At 42.3% G+C, this 15,721-nt stretch overlaps 1 protein-coding gene and 1 non-coding gene across 3 annotated transcripts in view; both read right to left on the bottom strand.

The window, feature by feature from the left end:
* Positions 1-15,721, bottom strand: part of GNS (glucosamine (N-acetyl)-6-sulfatase) — a 52,563-nt gene that overhangs the window by 23,615 nt on the left and 13,227 nt on the right. For both annotated transcript variants that reach the window (XM_030866391.2, XM_060305828.1), the window contains exons 3-9: positions 15,376-15,582; positions 13,193-13,258; positions 12,660-12,758; positions 10,982-11,149; positions 9,255-9,337; positions 7,326-7,444; positions 5,504-5,607 (exon numbers count right to left, since the gene is read on the bottom strand). In XM_030866391.2, the coding sequence (XP_030722251.1) occupies positions 5,504-5,607; positions 7,326-7,444; positions 9,255-9,337; positions 10,982-11,149; positions 12,660-12,758; positions 13,193-13,258; positions 15,376-15,582 (846 nt within the window). The remainder of the gene's footprint in view (positions 1-5,503; positions 5,608-7,325; positions 7,445-9,254; positions 9,338-10,981; positions 11,150-12,659; positions 12,759-13,192; positions 13,259-15,375; positions 15,583-15,721) is intronic.
* TRNAE-CUC (transfer RNA glutamic acid (anticodon CUC)) lies at positions 1,964-2,036 on the bottom strand. The gene has a single exon. It is a non-coding gene; the product is annotated as a tRNA-Glu (tRNA).

The following is a 15,721-nucleotide window of genomic DNA, read 5'->3' as shown; positions in this document are numbered from 1 at the left end:
CACAAAAACTATGTCTCTAGGGATTACACAAGACCCGGTGTTAGAGATACCTTTCCCGGTTCCAAGTACCCCAGGCAGACTCTCGAGCGGCTTAGAATACAGCAAACAAGAGTGAGTATGAATACGGAAGAGACCATAGCAGGAAAGGAGAGACAAGCAGAGACACCACCTCCAGAATCAGATAAAGGCAACAAGACTCCAAAATGTGACTGACAGATCTCCAGTGATGTCCAGAACATGAATGAAGTCAAGTCAGTCCCACAGGTATTATTAACATGTCCAAGGCACCAAAATAATAAAACCCACAGAGATAAAACAGTGACTGCCAGTCTCAGCAGGAATTGCCTCGAGCCATCAGCAATGGGTGGGAGCGCCCTCTAGTGGCAGTTTGCTCTGTGGGGGGAGGGGAGGAGAAAGGTCTGCAAGATTCAGGACAAGTCAAGTCGCTAGTTCGGCACAAGTACCATAAACGCCACCACCAGGACTCTTTCTTCCCAGGTATCTACAATGATCACATCCTCCCTAAAAATGATGGACAAATTCTCTCCCTACTGGGTTTTGTTTGACTAAGACGTAGAGTCTCAAAATTAGCATACAATGTCAGGAGATGGGAGACTTCTAGTAGATAACAAGTATGAGTGAAGAATTCAAGAGAGAATTATACCTCTCTCTGGTTTTTATACAGCCAAGGATTAGAATGGATACTATGAGCCCATCGCCCTAATGACATCTAGAAACATTAGCATTTCGAGTTCCTAAAATGGTATTATTGCTTTTATCACTGACTATAAAGATGCATTTAAGGACTGGAACAGAAAACGCTCTGACAAGACCAAGTAAATTATTTCATGAATCACAGCCTCACAGTTTGTTTGGGAATATTCTTAGGATTAAAGTATATATACATTTTGATCAAATATAAGGCCCTAAAAAACTCTGTGGGGCATGAGATCGAGGGATATCATGCCTTGAACCTGCTTATTTTTTTAGCTCTGGAAGAAGGACAGTACTGCAGAATTACCCAAAAGAATAAGGGCTCCCAGGAGGGTATATCAGGTTTTCAAACAGACTTTTAAGCCCTGATGTTAAAGAATTCACGTAAGGCTTTCAAAAAAAAGACTCAAAGCACACCAGAGAGCACCCCAAATCCATCTATTGAAGAGATATGGAGATAAGTGTATATGTATAACTGATTCACTTTGTTATAAAGCAGAAACTAACACACCACTGTAAAGCAATTATACTCCAATAAAGATGTTTAAAAAAAAAGAAAAGCACTGAAAGCAGAGAACTCTACACATCTTGGGCTGCTTCATCTGGATTTGCCCCTCATGCCCCACTTCCCTAACAAGGAGTAAGCCAGGGCATCACCTAGTTACACTTGAGAATTTGCCCTTAGCATCCTCCCAGTTTCACATGGGGAAACCAAGGCTTAGTCTGTCCAAAGTCTTAAAAGCCAGTAGGTGGTCTTCCTGACTCCCAGTTCGGTTTTATTTCCCCTGGATCATGCTATGTCATTTCCATTTTCGTACTAACCTTTTCCTTCCTTGAAGCCCGTTTGAAGAAATTCTACCACCAAATCTAAAGCTAGATTAATTTATAGCCAGAGGAGAAGACCTCAGCAGCCAATGTTTGGCATCCACCCATACCACCTGCCCCTGGCTCACCCCAATAGCCAACACAAAGCCAGATCCACTGGTCAAACATGTCCTATTTTGGCTACTAGGCTGTTGCCAGCACAGCTCATTATGCTCAACTCACCACCCTGTGGCCCTCACACAGAACCTGCACGAAGAAAAGTCTGCTGCCAGCACACGATGAATCACCCACCAGCTCTGACACACTGTGTTAGATAGAAGCAGGGCACTTCATACTTCTCAAACCACGTATGTCAGCACAGAGTGTAAAACACCATGGTTGTTTGTTGTTGTTTTTTTTTGGCCACGCCGCTGTGGGATCTTAGTTCCCCAACTAGGGATTGAACCCAGGCCCTCAGCAGTGAGAGTGCAGAGTCCTAACCACTGGACCACCAGGGAATTCCCAAAAAAACATGGATTTTGAGAATAGACGGTTAATTTTCAGACCTGGTTTTGCCACTTACTGTGTGACCTTGGTAATATATCCATTCACACAACTTGGATGTCACCCATTGTATGTTAAGGGCTGGGTATTCTTTTTTTTTTTAAATTACAGTTGATTTACAATGTGTTAATTTCTGCTGTAGAGCAAAGTGATTCAGTTATACACATATAGAGATACATTCTTTTTTTTTAAATATGCTTTTCCATTATGGTTTATCATAGGATATTGAGTATAGTTCCCTAGGCTATATAATAGGACCTTTAAAAAAATTTTTCTTTTATATTGGAGCATAGTTGATTAACAATGTTGTGTTAGTTTCAGGTGTACAGCAAAGTGATTCAGTTATATGTGTATCTATTCTTTTTCAAATTCTTTTCCCATTTAGGTTATTACAGAATACTGAGCAGAGTTCCCTGTGCTATACAGTAAAAGGAACTTGTTGTTTATCCATTGTATATATAATAGCTTTACATGTGCTAACTCCAAACTCCCACTAAAAGCTGGGTATTCTAAGTTCAGGTAATACCTCTCAACTAAGGACTCCTAGAGTTAAAAAGACAAACTCAGTCGGGTGTGGTAAGTGTGAGGCCAGCTGGGAAAGGCACCCACTCCATGTGGGGCGGGGGTCTACAGTGACGTTCATTTAGGGGAGCCCTAAACCGAAGCCCCGAAGGACAATGAACTTAGCCAGGGGAAAGGGGCATGAGGTGCATTCACACAGAAGGCGCAGCCAGCTGTACAAAGGCAAGGAGGTGAGAGAGATGATCCAAGTAGGAAGTAAAAGTAGTTCGGGACAACTGCCACCTTCTGTCCCTTGAACAGGCCAAGCTCATTCTCCTATCTGTGCCCTTCACATGCACTGTTCTGCTGCTCAGGATACCCTCCCACAGATCTTTGCACGACTCAATCCTCTTGACACCCGGGTCTCTGCCCAAATGCCTCAGAGACTTTCACTGACAACGGAAGCTCAGGTATCTGGCTCGCCCTGACTCAGGGAGTTAAGAACTGATCTTCTCTAACTGCTCTTGCTGTGGCCCCAAGGCTCCTGGTATACTGCGCTGGCATAGGACGATACTTAAGAAATACTGTTGTCTGAGCTGTAGTGTGATGCTTGAGTGTACGGACTTTGGTTAAGTGTATAGCAGCCAGACTGCCCGAGTTCAAGTGCAGGGCTCTGATATTCTTTGGCTACATCATCTTGGGTAAATCGCTGAACTTGTATACCTCAGTTTCCTCATCTGTAAAATGGGGATAACAGTATTCATATCTCATAAGGCTGTGAAGGTTAACTGAGTTGATACAGGTAATACACTTGGAACAGCACCTGTCACATCCTAAGCATTCAATAACGGTTATCATTGTTGAAATGGCTTCCTAGGACCTGGTTTCACTTAGATGGCTTAGAGAAAGTGAAGTTTCTGATTGTAACATTTAGTGCCACTGTTAACTTGAAGGAAAAAGGAACAGTCTGTTCCATGGGCAGCTGGCTGACACGTCGTTCTGTTCTCATCAGCCGCCTTCCCCACACCGGTTAGACGTGGCCCTGCTCCTCAGAAATGCACACAGGTGCAGACGTGCTCTCCTCAACCAGCTCCCAACACCAAGATCAAGAAAACACTTTTAAGACTGAATGGTCTTCCAAACTTGCCTACCTCCGTTGACAGAAGAGGCCTGTTTAGAGGGTAATGAATTTGTAGTGGAAGGTGACTGCCTTTAGGAATGTGGGTCTTAAAAGAAAAAGAAAATTCAAAAGGCACTTATGAAGGCCCTTTTAAGTTTCCGAGAGAATTTTAACAGAATTCCATCAAGAGCATTGTGAAAGGAAATAAGTGAATGACAGACGTTTAAACAGAGTAAACATTACACCCCCAAGTTAAACTCAAGCACCAGTATACCCAGAAATTCTGACCTATTTTTCCAATTTTAGCTTAAAGAATCCATTTGCTGGGCTTCCCAGGTGGCACAGTGGTTGAGAGTCCGCTTGCCGATGCAGGGGACATGGGTTCGTGCTCCGGTCCGGGAAGATCCCACATGCCGCGGAGCAGCTGGGCCCGTGAGCCATGGCCGTTGAGCCTGCGCGTCTGGAGCCTGTGCTCCGCAACGGGAGAGGCCGCAACAGTGAGAGGCCCGCGTACCGCAAAAAAAAAAAAAAAAAAAGAATCCATTTGCTCATTTTCTTTTGTCTCACAGAGCTGGGACTGAGACTGTGGTATTAGGGAAGAGAAAACAACTGGTAGAGCCTATCAATTCTTATCTCCCAACACTGGACCAGTGTTCTGGATCAAGGTGCCCATGAACTCTAGGAACGAAGTACCTCAGTATTAGGAACTCAGTTTGAAACCAAATGGAAATGGTAACAAAAGAACGTGGTACTTTATGACAGTACTAGGAGACAGAATCAGTAAAGTAGAAAGGCATTAGTGAGGAAGAGTCCCACAGGGAGGGGGACTAAATTCTCAGACAACACCCTTTCTGTAGCCTTATACTCAGAGGGAGGTCAGACCGGCAGCAGACATCACCTGGGAACACCTGCGAGCAGGCTGGAATGCAGAATCAGAATCTGCATTTCAACAAGGCCCCCAGGGGATGTGCACACACAACAAAGCCTGAAGAGCTTTGCTCTCCCGGGCTATGGGCCCCAAACTGGGCTGCCTCTCAGAATCATTGTGAACTTAAGAAAAAAAGCAGAGGCAGGGATTCTATTCCAGTTCAAGTGAGTCAATCTCAACCTTTCTAGATGTTGAGCCTTTCAGTTTCAGAAGGTAGTTTTGATGAGCACCCTGGTGGAGAGTCACGGCTCGAGGACCAAGTAAAAATCTAGTCTCAAAACACAAACAAAAGCTCTTCATGCTAATACGATACATATACATCTAGCAGTGGGTGGCCAGCAGTTTACTGGTGTTATGCTAAGTGAGACATGTCAGACAGAGAAAGACAAATACTGTATGATATCACTTATATGTGGAATCTAACAAATACAACAAACTACTGAACATAACAAAATACAGAGAACAGATACAGAGAACTAGTGGTTACCAGTGGGGAGATGGGATGGGAGAGGAACAATACAGGAGTAGGGGATTAAGAGCATTAGGTATAAAATAAGCTACAAGGTTATGTTGTACAACACCGGGAATGCAGCCAGTATTTTAAAATAACTAAATGGAGTATGACCTTTAAAAACTGTGAATCACTATATTGTACCCCTGTAGCTTATAGAATATTGTATATCAACTATACTTCAATTAAAAAAAAAGAAAGAAAAAAGAATCACTGTTCGCAAGGCTTACAAATACACTGCAAAAAATCTTAAGCCAATCAGCCTTCATCCTCAAAGGAGGAGAAATTGAATCAGCCTCCTCTTAGGAGGAAAAGCTTTCTTTCCTCAGGCAAATGCTACATCACCTTGTCAGCAACCTACCTTGCTTGTCTGATTTGGTTTGATCCCAGGCCCTCGAACCAACAGTGGAACTTTGATATCAAACTCATACAGCTGTCTTTTGTCTATTGGCAAAGAAAACTGTCCTGAAAAAAAAAAAAAAAGCATAGGGTAAAGATGGAGCCGAGATAGAAATGTCACTCATGCATGCATTCATTCAATGAACAGTAAAAATCAAAAACAGCCTTGTTCTACTAATTATGGGGTTTTAATGGAAAGCTTAAATTTGCCTGGGTCTCTTATTACTACAAGGCAGGAAACAATGAGCTCATCTTTAAAAAAAAAAATGCCTAGAGGGACACCCTGGTCTCAAACAGGCAAATTCAGCAAAAAGAATGACTAGAAAGTATTGAAGCAAAGATACGCTATTTATGTATGATACTCGACCTGATCACAATGGAATGAAGTTACTCTAAAAGCTGCTAAATAAAGGGAGAAAACCATTTATCCAGCCTTTCCTGAATAAACTCTATTTCAAGATAACCAAACAGCTGGTGAGGGGAATTTCCTGAGGAATTCCAGCCAGTAAATTCAGAAGGAAGGACAGAGTTATGAAGCCAAACTTCGCAATTTTTGAGGGAACAGATTTAAGCAACAATCATCAGTGGACGTTTTAGCCACAAAAGGTTCATAGCATGGGCTCAAGTTGATACCACATGAGCCATCAAACAGTAACAGCATCCCTAAAGTGAGGCAACCAGACACCCCAGCGGCATGATGTGAATGAAGCAATAAGAAGTACATGACAGCATCAACTAGAAAGCATTCTTGTTGAAAACGTGAACTTCTATTAAGACTCTAGATCTAACTACCAACCTATAGAAAATGCTGAGCACAGATAAATGAGTTAAGGCATTATATGAGCAATTAGCTACATCTGGAATGTGAGATATTCTAAAGGACAGAAGACGAGTTTTCCCAATAAATCGGTGGCAAAGGACAGCCTTAAGACACATAAAAACTAAAGGGAGCGTGTGGACTTCGTGTAGGTTCTGATAGCTAATCAACTAGTCAGGTGCACAATCGAGTGTTGACGTATGGAATCACAACATCTGGAGTTTCTTCAAAAACTTCTAGCTAAAACAGAAACATGAAGAAGGTATGAGGAATTCAAAAGACTGGTCTCGTGCCGCTGGAAACGAAAGCTGGACAATGGGAGTTATTTTACTAGTCTCTACTGTGCGTGCTTAGAAATATTCATAACACCGCAGGAAACGCCTCATCTATCTGCTTCCGTGCAAACAAACCTCAGGTTAATTCCCTTCCAGTTCAGGAAATTTAAAAGAGTGGAGAGAGAAAAAAGTACTGATTTTTAACTAGAGAAGGTCCAAGAAGAAAGGATGATAGTCAAGGACACGGGGGTGACTCATACTGCAGTTGTGCAAAGAAACACAAAGCAAAACTCACACACACCAAAACACCTCATTTCACAGGAAAGTTTTTCCCCAGGACAACCCTCTCATGGTCTTCCTGTGTCAAATGTCACACCCCTATTCCCTGAGATCCACTGTCCTTAAAATCTAGCTCAATTTCTCACCTACTGCATAAAGCCTGCCTCTAACCCATCAAGCTCACTCTCTGCTCAGACTCCTAGAACCCCATGTAATTCAGCCTGTGAAACAGCAAATAATGGAACCTGGTCTCTCACCAGGGGAGATGAGTTGGCCCTCTAACCAGAGGGGCCCTGAGGGCAAGACCCTCCCTCTGGCCTGTCCACTGCCGCAAAAGGACAGGAGCTCCCTGCCAGTGCTACGGATTGAGCGAGAAAGGAAAGGCACCTCGCCAAGGTCACGGCGCCCCTTACCTGTGTGATAGCCATTGTCTGAGGTGTAAAAGATGTAGGTGTCATTGAGCTCCCTGCTGAACTCCAATCGCTTGACCAGCTTCTCCACCAGGTCATCGACTGACAGCAGAGTCTGCCACCTGGATGTGAACGGAGGGCAGCAATGGGACTTCAGAGACAATGCTGAGGTACTGCCATCTTGCCAAAGAAGCGAAGTCCAAAAAACACCCCAAAACCAAATCGAAACAAAAAAACTCCCAACCTCCTTCCCAAAAAAAACCCCTCAGAGTCACTCTCCCAAAAAGCTCAAATCCCCTATTTCCTTTCCTTCCATTCATTGCAAAGCACAGATTAGAAAACTCCAGAACACAATTAGTTGATTCCAAATTTAACCAATTCTACAGAAATAAATGAGGCTTTTTATAACCATTTAGCTTTATTATTTATCGTGGCTGGTGATGAGAATAAAAGACTACTGGAAGGGAAAGCTGTCAACTCAGCACTGACTGATAGAGATGAATTCAGACAGACCTGGCTACAACAATGTTTAATGGTCAAACTAGGGGTCAGCAAACGATAGCCATGGGCCAAAGCTTGACCACTGTCTGTGTTTTTGTTTTTAACTGCGGTACAAAACACATAACATAAAATTTACTGTTTTAACAATTTTTAAGGGTACAGGTCAGTAGCGTTAAGTATATTCACATAGTGGAACAGATCTCCAGAACCTTTTCACCTTGCAAATCTGAAACTCTACGCCCATGAAACAACAACTCGCTGTTTGCTTTATGTATAAAGTTTTACTGTAGCACAGCCAATGCTCATTCATTCTTGTCTTGTCCAGGACTGCTTTGCGCTCCAACAGCAGAGCTGAGCAACAGTGACACAGACTATACGGCCGACAAGCCTGTAATATTTACTATCTGGCCCTTCACAGAAAGTTTGCCAACCCCTGGTCTAAAACTAAATGCACATTAAGAGAAAGTAAGAATTTCCTGGAAACTAAAAATTGCAAAGGCAAATATTCTGCTCTAGCCTAAGCCTTTGGGTCTCAGGCAAATATTGGGGCTAATCTCTCACAAAGCGACCTTTTATTATTATTATTTTTTACATCTTTATTGGAGTATAATTGCTTTACAATGGTGTGTTAGTTTCTGCTTTATAACAGTGAATCAGCTATACATATACATATGTCTCCATATCTCCTCCCTCTTGCGTCTCCCTCCCTCCCACCCTCCCTATCCCACCCCTCTAGGTGGTCACAAAGCACCGAGCTGATCTCCCTGTGCTATGCGGCTGCTTCCCCCAGCTATCTATTTTACGTTTGGTAGTGTATATATGTCCATGCCACTCTCTCGCTTTGTCACAGCTCATCCTTCCCCCTCTCCATATCCTCAAGTCCATGCTCTAGTAGGTCTGTGTCTTTATTCCTGTCTTACCCCTAGGTTCTTCATGACATTTTTTTTTCTCTTAAATTCCATATATATGTGTTAGCATACGGTATTTGTCTTTCTCTTTCTGACTTACTTCACTCTGTATAACAGACTCTAGGTCCATTCACCTCATTACAAATAGCTCAATTTCGTTTCTTTTTATGGCAGAGTAATATTCCATTGTATATATGTGCCACATCTTCTTTATCCATTCATCCGATGGTGCACACTTAGGTTGTTTCCAACCTTTTCTTTAGATATAGAAAATTGTTAAAAAAAACCAAATGGCTCCAATTTGCAATGTTTTAACAAGTCATAAAAACGGACTGTTTAATTAGACCTGAGGTCCAAAGACCACCTTGTAGCTAAATGTAAAGACCTCCCATCAGAGTCTCTCCCAACATCTTGCTACCCTCTGATTTTTTCTCAGAAATAACCATGTGGTGCAGTTCCCTGTTCACGGGCTGCTTCTGAGGGTCCTCAAAGACCACCTAGACTGGAAAGGAGCAGCTCTTACCTTTTCCTAAATGCATTATCTAAAAACTGTATTGAAGAATTAGTCATTGGGGTCTTGGCTTGCCTAATTAACCAGTGCTTGTTCTAAAATTTAAAAGAAAAACAGAAGTTAACACCAAGTCACCACAGTCAAACTAGTAGAATAGATAATGAAAAAGATCATTTACTCGAGCAAAAAAGGAACTAACTGGAGCCTGTTTAAGCAACTTCAGATTTTCCCTCCACCACCCACCCCTACTTCCCACCCCTGTGTTGGTAAAAAAAACTTTCTGCAAATTATCACTCATTCTTTAGCTTCTTCTCATCACCTCCTTAATGGCAGAAGGCCTGGGCTCCTTTGTTAGCAGCTTTAATAAGAGATTTCGTGAAAGATACTGGAAACTACTAACCAGAAGATTAAATTTATAACTTGGGTCTACCACCCAAACTATAAAAGGATAAAGATCCACTTTACCTTCCTCTAAGTTTTGCCTAATAAGTCAGCATTCCATGGCCCTCTATCTTTCCTACCTAAGATAGCGATCATCCTTGGACCTTGGGAAAAATTTCATCATAGCAATTTCCTAAAACTTCAAGTCCAAATCTAGAGGATTCTTCTCATATAAATAAAAGAGTCACAGTTAAAAAAAAAAAAAAACACAAAACATTGCCAAATACCATTTATTCTCTCCTCCCCATTCATAAAACCCTAAGCTGCCATCTTGCAAACTGTGATCCTCAAAGCCTTCTTTAGTTAGCATGCTTGACAAATGCCACAGAGCATCTCTTCCTGCTGCAAATTCATGTCAGAACACGGATAACTCTGAGAAATCCTGTAGCAGAGTGACTTACTTAACCTGAAGTTTCTAACCTTACTTAGTCATGGGAACTTCTATGAACTTCCTTTGGAACACAGAGAGAATGGCACCCAGGTTTCAAACTCGGTTCACTCATCTTTAATGTCATCCATGGCAAGCATATGCCTACAATGTGCCAGGCAACATGCTAGACGCTTCTGTGTATTTTAATCCATACAAGAGTTGCAGGAGAGGTCAGGATCCCCGACTTTAGAGAGAAAAATGCAAGTTAAGCATCTTGCTCATGGTCAGGTCACTGAGCTAGAAAGTGGTAATACGGACTCTAACTCCAAGACTCATTCTTTCTACCACCTCGCAAGCAACTAAGATTTCTGGGTAACAGGCATGAGGCAGTAGAAGCTTTCTGCCTTTGAACTAGCAAACTGCCCATCTCCTGTGCCATAGGAAGGGTAAGTGGTATATGAAGTGAACAGTATTTAGGTCACGGCCTGCTCTGGCTCATTTCTCCATTCAACTTCCCTTCCCAATCACGTTGCACTGTGTCACCCCTCTTCTTCCTACGCCTCGGGCCTGGTGAGGGCCACCCAAAGGAGACTGCTGCAGGCCCAGCTCAGTCCCAAGGGACATGTCTCAGCCACTGCCGGGCAGGAGGAGTGCCAGCACAGAGGTTATCAAAAGAGCCTGTAGTCAGGAAAGATGGCGTTTGTTTACCATTGTCCACCGACTCTCCAGCTGCCCACTGGGTGTGTGGCACGAACCTTATCTGACTTCTGAAGCAAGTGTATACTACCTAGTATGTTAGCGACAGGTGCAACTACCTTTAAAAGATTTAGAAGGAAGACCAACTATATGATTCAAAGACTCCCTGACAAGTATATTACACAATTAATCACATCGAGCATGGCTTAATGCAAGGGTTAGGGGAAGCTACCGTTCCATGGATGTTGAAGTTCTTGTTTCTTGGTGCAAAGACGTTCTGGAAGGTGTTCTGGTACTGAGGTGCAGCCGTCCAAGGCGAATGAGGTGCCGGAGTGGAGATCATCATGAAGAATGGCTCAGAGTTGGACTTGTAGTCCAGGAAGTCCAAGGAGACATTGGCCTGACATATACAAAGATTTGTCATTGCTTACCCTACTTCACAGTTGAGGACCTGACAGATACCTGTTCTCTGGTGAACAGGGGTACAGGGCCCTATTAGCTTTCCACCAATCTTAGCATACAGTCTATGTCACAGTCACTTGCAAGCGTGTTGCTGGAACAGATCGTTTGGCTTTCAGGCAAACACAATAAAAAATTGAAAAGCACACCATCGAAGAAAGCAATTAGGGTTTTGATGATTTTACATGACCTTAAAATTGTTATGCCTCCCATAAGGAAAAAAAATAGTAATTTGGCCATTTTAGTATTAACATATTAATGTAGCTTAGAGTATATACATTTATGCAGCTTAGAGTATACACATTTGATGCTTTAAAGAACATAGAAAGAGAGCCAACCTAATTCACAACAGTGGGAAAAGTGAATTAAGTTACTGTAATTTTACAAAAATATGTAGAGAGTAGATATCCTAAGCTGTGCCAGCTGAAGTAGCTAAACTAAGTGAACAATATTAAGTCTAAATACACCACACCAGGGTTTTAATTTATATGGACTTAAATTTTTCATTTGCTTCTCTGGAGATACTTTATGAAAATGAAAGCTTCCCACACACATGCTGTGTTTTTAATTTCCTAGTTGATTTACATCTTCATTTATTCCCAACACTAAACTCAAAAGATACTATCAATTTCTTATCACCATCCCATCCCCCTACTTTACTCCAGCCCTGTCAAGAAACCCTGTGGTTTCTCCAACCTGCCACGCACACTCCCTTTCTGTTCCCTTTGCCTGTGGCACTCTTTCCCCTGACCTGTATAGCTCACTCTCATCTCCTTTAGGATTTTGCCTAAATGTTATCTATGTAACTCCCATCCCCTGCCTTATTTCTCTAACTAATCGCCATCTAACAAGACAACACACATACGGGTAAATAAAATCCTCCACTACAAGGTTACCGTCCACAGGATCAAAGACTCTGTTTCATTTACTGCTGAACACCTGCTATAATGGGTGCTGAAGTACTTGGTGAATGAATGCCCTATGGAGGGGCTGTCATTAGATACATCTTAGACAGGAAAGGACAGTCCCAAATTCCCGTCCCAATTTCAGTATTTTTTATATATAATATACAATGCCTGAAGAACTTCCCTATCCCTATCCCGCCACCCTCATGATGAAGATGCCATCTTGTAGCTTGTGAGTAAAACTGGGATCAAGAGTAGGAACCCCTACAAAGTAAAACCTCTTCGAAGTAATCTCTATAGTCTTAGAGATTAGCCTTTGGAAAAGGGATTTTCTGCTGGAATTTCAAGAACATTAGATCTGAGCCTGGCTTAATTACAAAGAAAAACACCCTCAGGAGTTTTTAATCAGTTGGAAATATTATTTGGCATTTAGACCAAGTTGTTATTCATGTTACCCAACATTAACAAATACAAGTAAAGATTTTCTAGGCAGAGAGTTTAATTAAACATGAGCTAAAGTGCAAGCACAGAGCTTCAGTAACTCACCAAAACATCTGTCAGGTAGTCCACACTGTAGTTCTCACCATGCTTCCGTGCCTTCCCATTGATAGAGAGGGTATAATTATAGTATTTAGAATTCTTTTCCTATTAAAGAGAGGAAAGTAAGATTTTTTATGAGGTCAGCACACAAAATGAAAGTTGGAAACCATGCTGGGCTAAACTATACTCTGTTTAAATAGTGATAAGACAAAAAAAAAGGTAATTGCTCAACTCAATACTGAATTGGACTTTATGACTAGGGTTTTATTAACTGCTAGCACAGTTTCAATAATATGTCCTAGTTTAAAAAGCCAGAAATGGATCCGGTAGAACAGCAAAACATGTTGCTAAACCTTGTGGAATGCAAGAAAAGTATCCCACAAACAGAGTGACTCACAACTCAACAGACTTTCTTTTAAGGAGACAAAATGGTCAATCATAAAAGCAAACCAAATAATGTCAACATCAGAGCTACAGCAGAAAGTAAACAGCATCTGCAGGGCTGTGCGGAATTGCCACTGACTTCATTAATCACTCACCAAGGCATACCAGTAACTCCAGCCCAGAGGAACGTGTGCTAGTCCACCTGCATCTGGGGCTCCATACTGCAAAGCAAAACAAGCAGCGCATTAGAAGTCCTTAGGACGTGACCAGACCAGGAGGAAACAGGAAACTTTCAGAATCTTTTTAGATCAGTGCCTGAAACATGGTAGGTGCTCGATTTCCTCAAACACGTAACAGTCAAAAAGTAAAGAACACTATCGTCCTAGGAACTTCTGAAGCAGGAGTTGGCAAACTATGGCTGGCGGGCCAAATCTAGCCTGCCTACTGTTCTGTGGGGCCAGCAAGCTAAGAATTTTCTTCCAAACATTAAAAAATATAAACACCAATCAAAATCAACTATACTTGAATAAAAAAAAAAAACAATCAGGGCTTCCCTGGTGGCACAGTGGTTGAGAGTCCGCCTGCCGATGCAGGGGACACGGGTTCGTGCCCCGGTCCGGGAGGATCCCACATGCCGCGGAGCGGCTGGGCCCGTGAGCCATGGCCGCTGAGCCTGCGCGTCTGGAGCCTGTGCTCCGCAACGGGAGAGGCCACAACAGTGAGAGGCCCGCGTACCACAAAAAAAAAAAAAAAAAAAAAAAAATCAAAAGAGGAATATTTTTGTGACAAGTTGCATAAGATTGAAATTTCAGTCGCGGTGAAGTTTTACTGGAACACAGGCACACTCATTGGTTTATGTAAGTCTGTGGCTGCTTTCCTGCTACAACAGCAGAACTGTAGAGTCACTATAGAGACATATGGCCTGCAAAGCCTGAAATATTTACTTCTGGCCCTTTACAGGGAAAGGCCACATAGCTTAGGCCACATGGCTCATTTGCTGAGCTACTGATGGCCTAGACTGAATGGTCCAGCCAACCTTGTGGCTAACAGCCCAAATCATCAGACTACAAGCCACCAGCCTATCACTTCAGCTGTCCTGCTGGTGAAGTCTATTTTTGGACTCAATTTATCTAATGAGATGAATTAAGTGAAGAGACCACAGAATCATCCCATTTTATCTCGACAAGGCTTAATACTGCCCATTTAAGGCAGTGCCTCTAAGAACTAAATCTTTATTATTATTATTATTTTTTGGCTGTGTCTACGACACGTGGGATCTTAGTTCCCCAACCAGGGATCGAACCCGTGCCCCCTGCATTGGAAGCACAGAATTTTAACCACTGGACCACCAGGGAAGTCCCCTAAGTCTTTGTATTTTGAAGAATTTCTAATTTTGTATACGTTAGATGATCTTCAACATGCAAAGTAGTGTAAGGTCTCTTTATGACCTATAGCTTTAACCCATCACAGTGCTCATGATTCTTTTCAAACCGACTCATTTTTCATCAAATCCACAAGGCTGCAAATCCCCCAACTGTTGCGGGGAGGGGGAGAATTAACAAAATTCAGATCAGATATTAAGATCTCTAGCAACCACAGATGAAGTACATAAGAAAACGTGCATCTTCTCTTTGTCCTGAATCCCCAGTTTTATTTTAAGAGATAACCCTAAACACTCTCAAACACATTATTTCGTTTAAGCCTGAACTTCGACTAAATGCTAAGGCCAATGTGGTGGACTCGAGGCCCTGAAATCTGGCCTCGGCAGGTCACAGTGAGGCCTCCCTCCATCCAGGCCCTCAAGGCCAGCACACTAACCACTCAGCCACATGCTTCAATGGTCTGAATGTCTCAGGCTCTGCGTGCTTTTCCTTCATCACTGATCTCTCCACAATCTGCTCCCAGTTTTCAGAAAGTGGGTTAACCATTAAGCTGCTATAATTCAGGAAAAGATGCCCAGAGGAAAAAATTCTTCACTCCACTCCTGATAAAGGGGGAAATGGAAACAAAGATACCATGACAGCCAAAGGACAAGCAGAATTCTTGAGGAAAAGGGGGAATATGCCTCAGACCACAGCAGTCCTAAGACAATTTTTAAACAAATGCTCCAGAGACTATTTAAAGAAAGAATAACCACAGTGCCCAAATCATGTAAATACGTTCATGTAAGTTCTGGTTTAACAGGCAGATTAAGAGAAAACAACATACACCGAAAACCGTTTAGCATGACTTGAACGGATGCTAATTAAAAAACAATTAACATGAATCATACTAATTCACATTCAAGAAGCTGTTTTTTAAAAAGAAAGAATGGGAATAATTAGATCATTCAACATACCTCATTTAAGTATTTCCCTGCAAAAAACGTTTGATAACCACACATTGATCTGAGAATTGCTGGGAAAGTATCTGGTTCTTGGATCTTCTGCCAAGACTTACTACTGCAGTTTCCCTCCAAAGTGTTGTTAACGACGTGATGGTTATGTGGGTACTTCCCTGTCAGGATACTGGCTCGGCTCGGACAGCAAAGAGCACTTGGCACATACTACAAACGCAAGAGAAGCAAAAAAAAGCAAAGTTACACAAGACAGACGGATTTCTCATCATTTCTAAACAGAAAGCAAGCTGCTCAATGCCCCAAAGTCAAATTTCTAATTTCCCATGGAATAGAGGTTTTCTTTATA

The sequence above is a fragment of the Globicephala melas genome, chromosome 10 (genome assembly GCF_963455315.2).
Source record: "Globicephala melas chromosome 10, mGloMel1.2, whole genome shotgun sequence".
Taxonomy (NCBI): domain Eukaryota; kingdom Metazoa; phylum Chordata; class Mammalia; order Artiodactyla; family Delphinidae; genus Globicephala; species Globicephala melas.
Note: the sequence above shows the minus strand (reverse complement) of the source record. Positions and strands in the feature narration are given on the sequence as shown.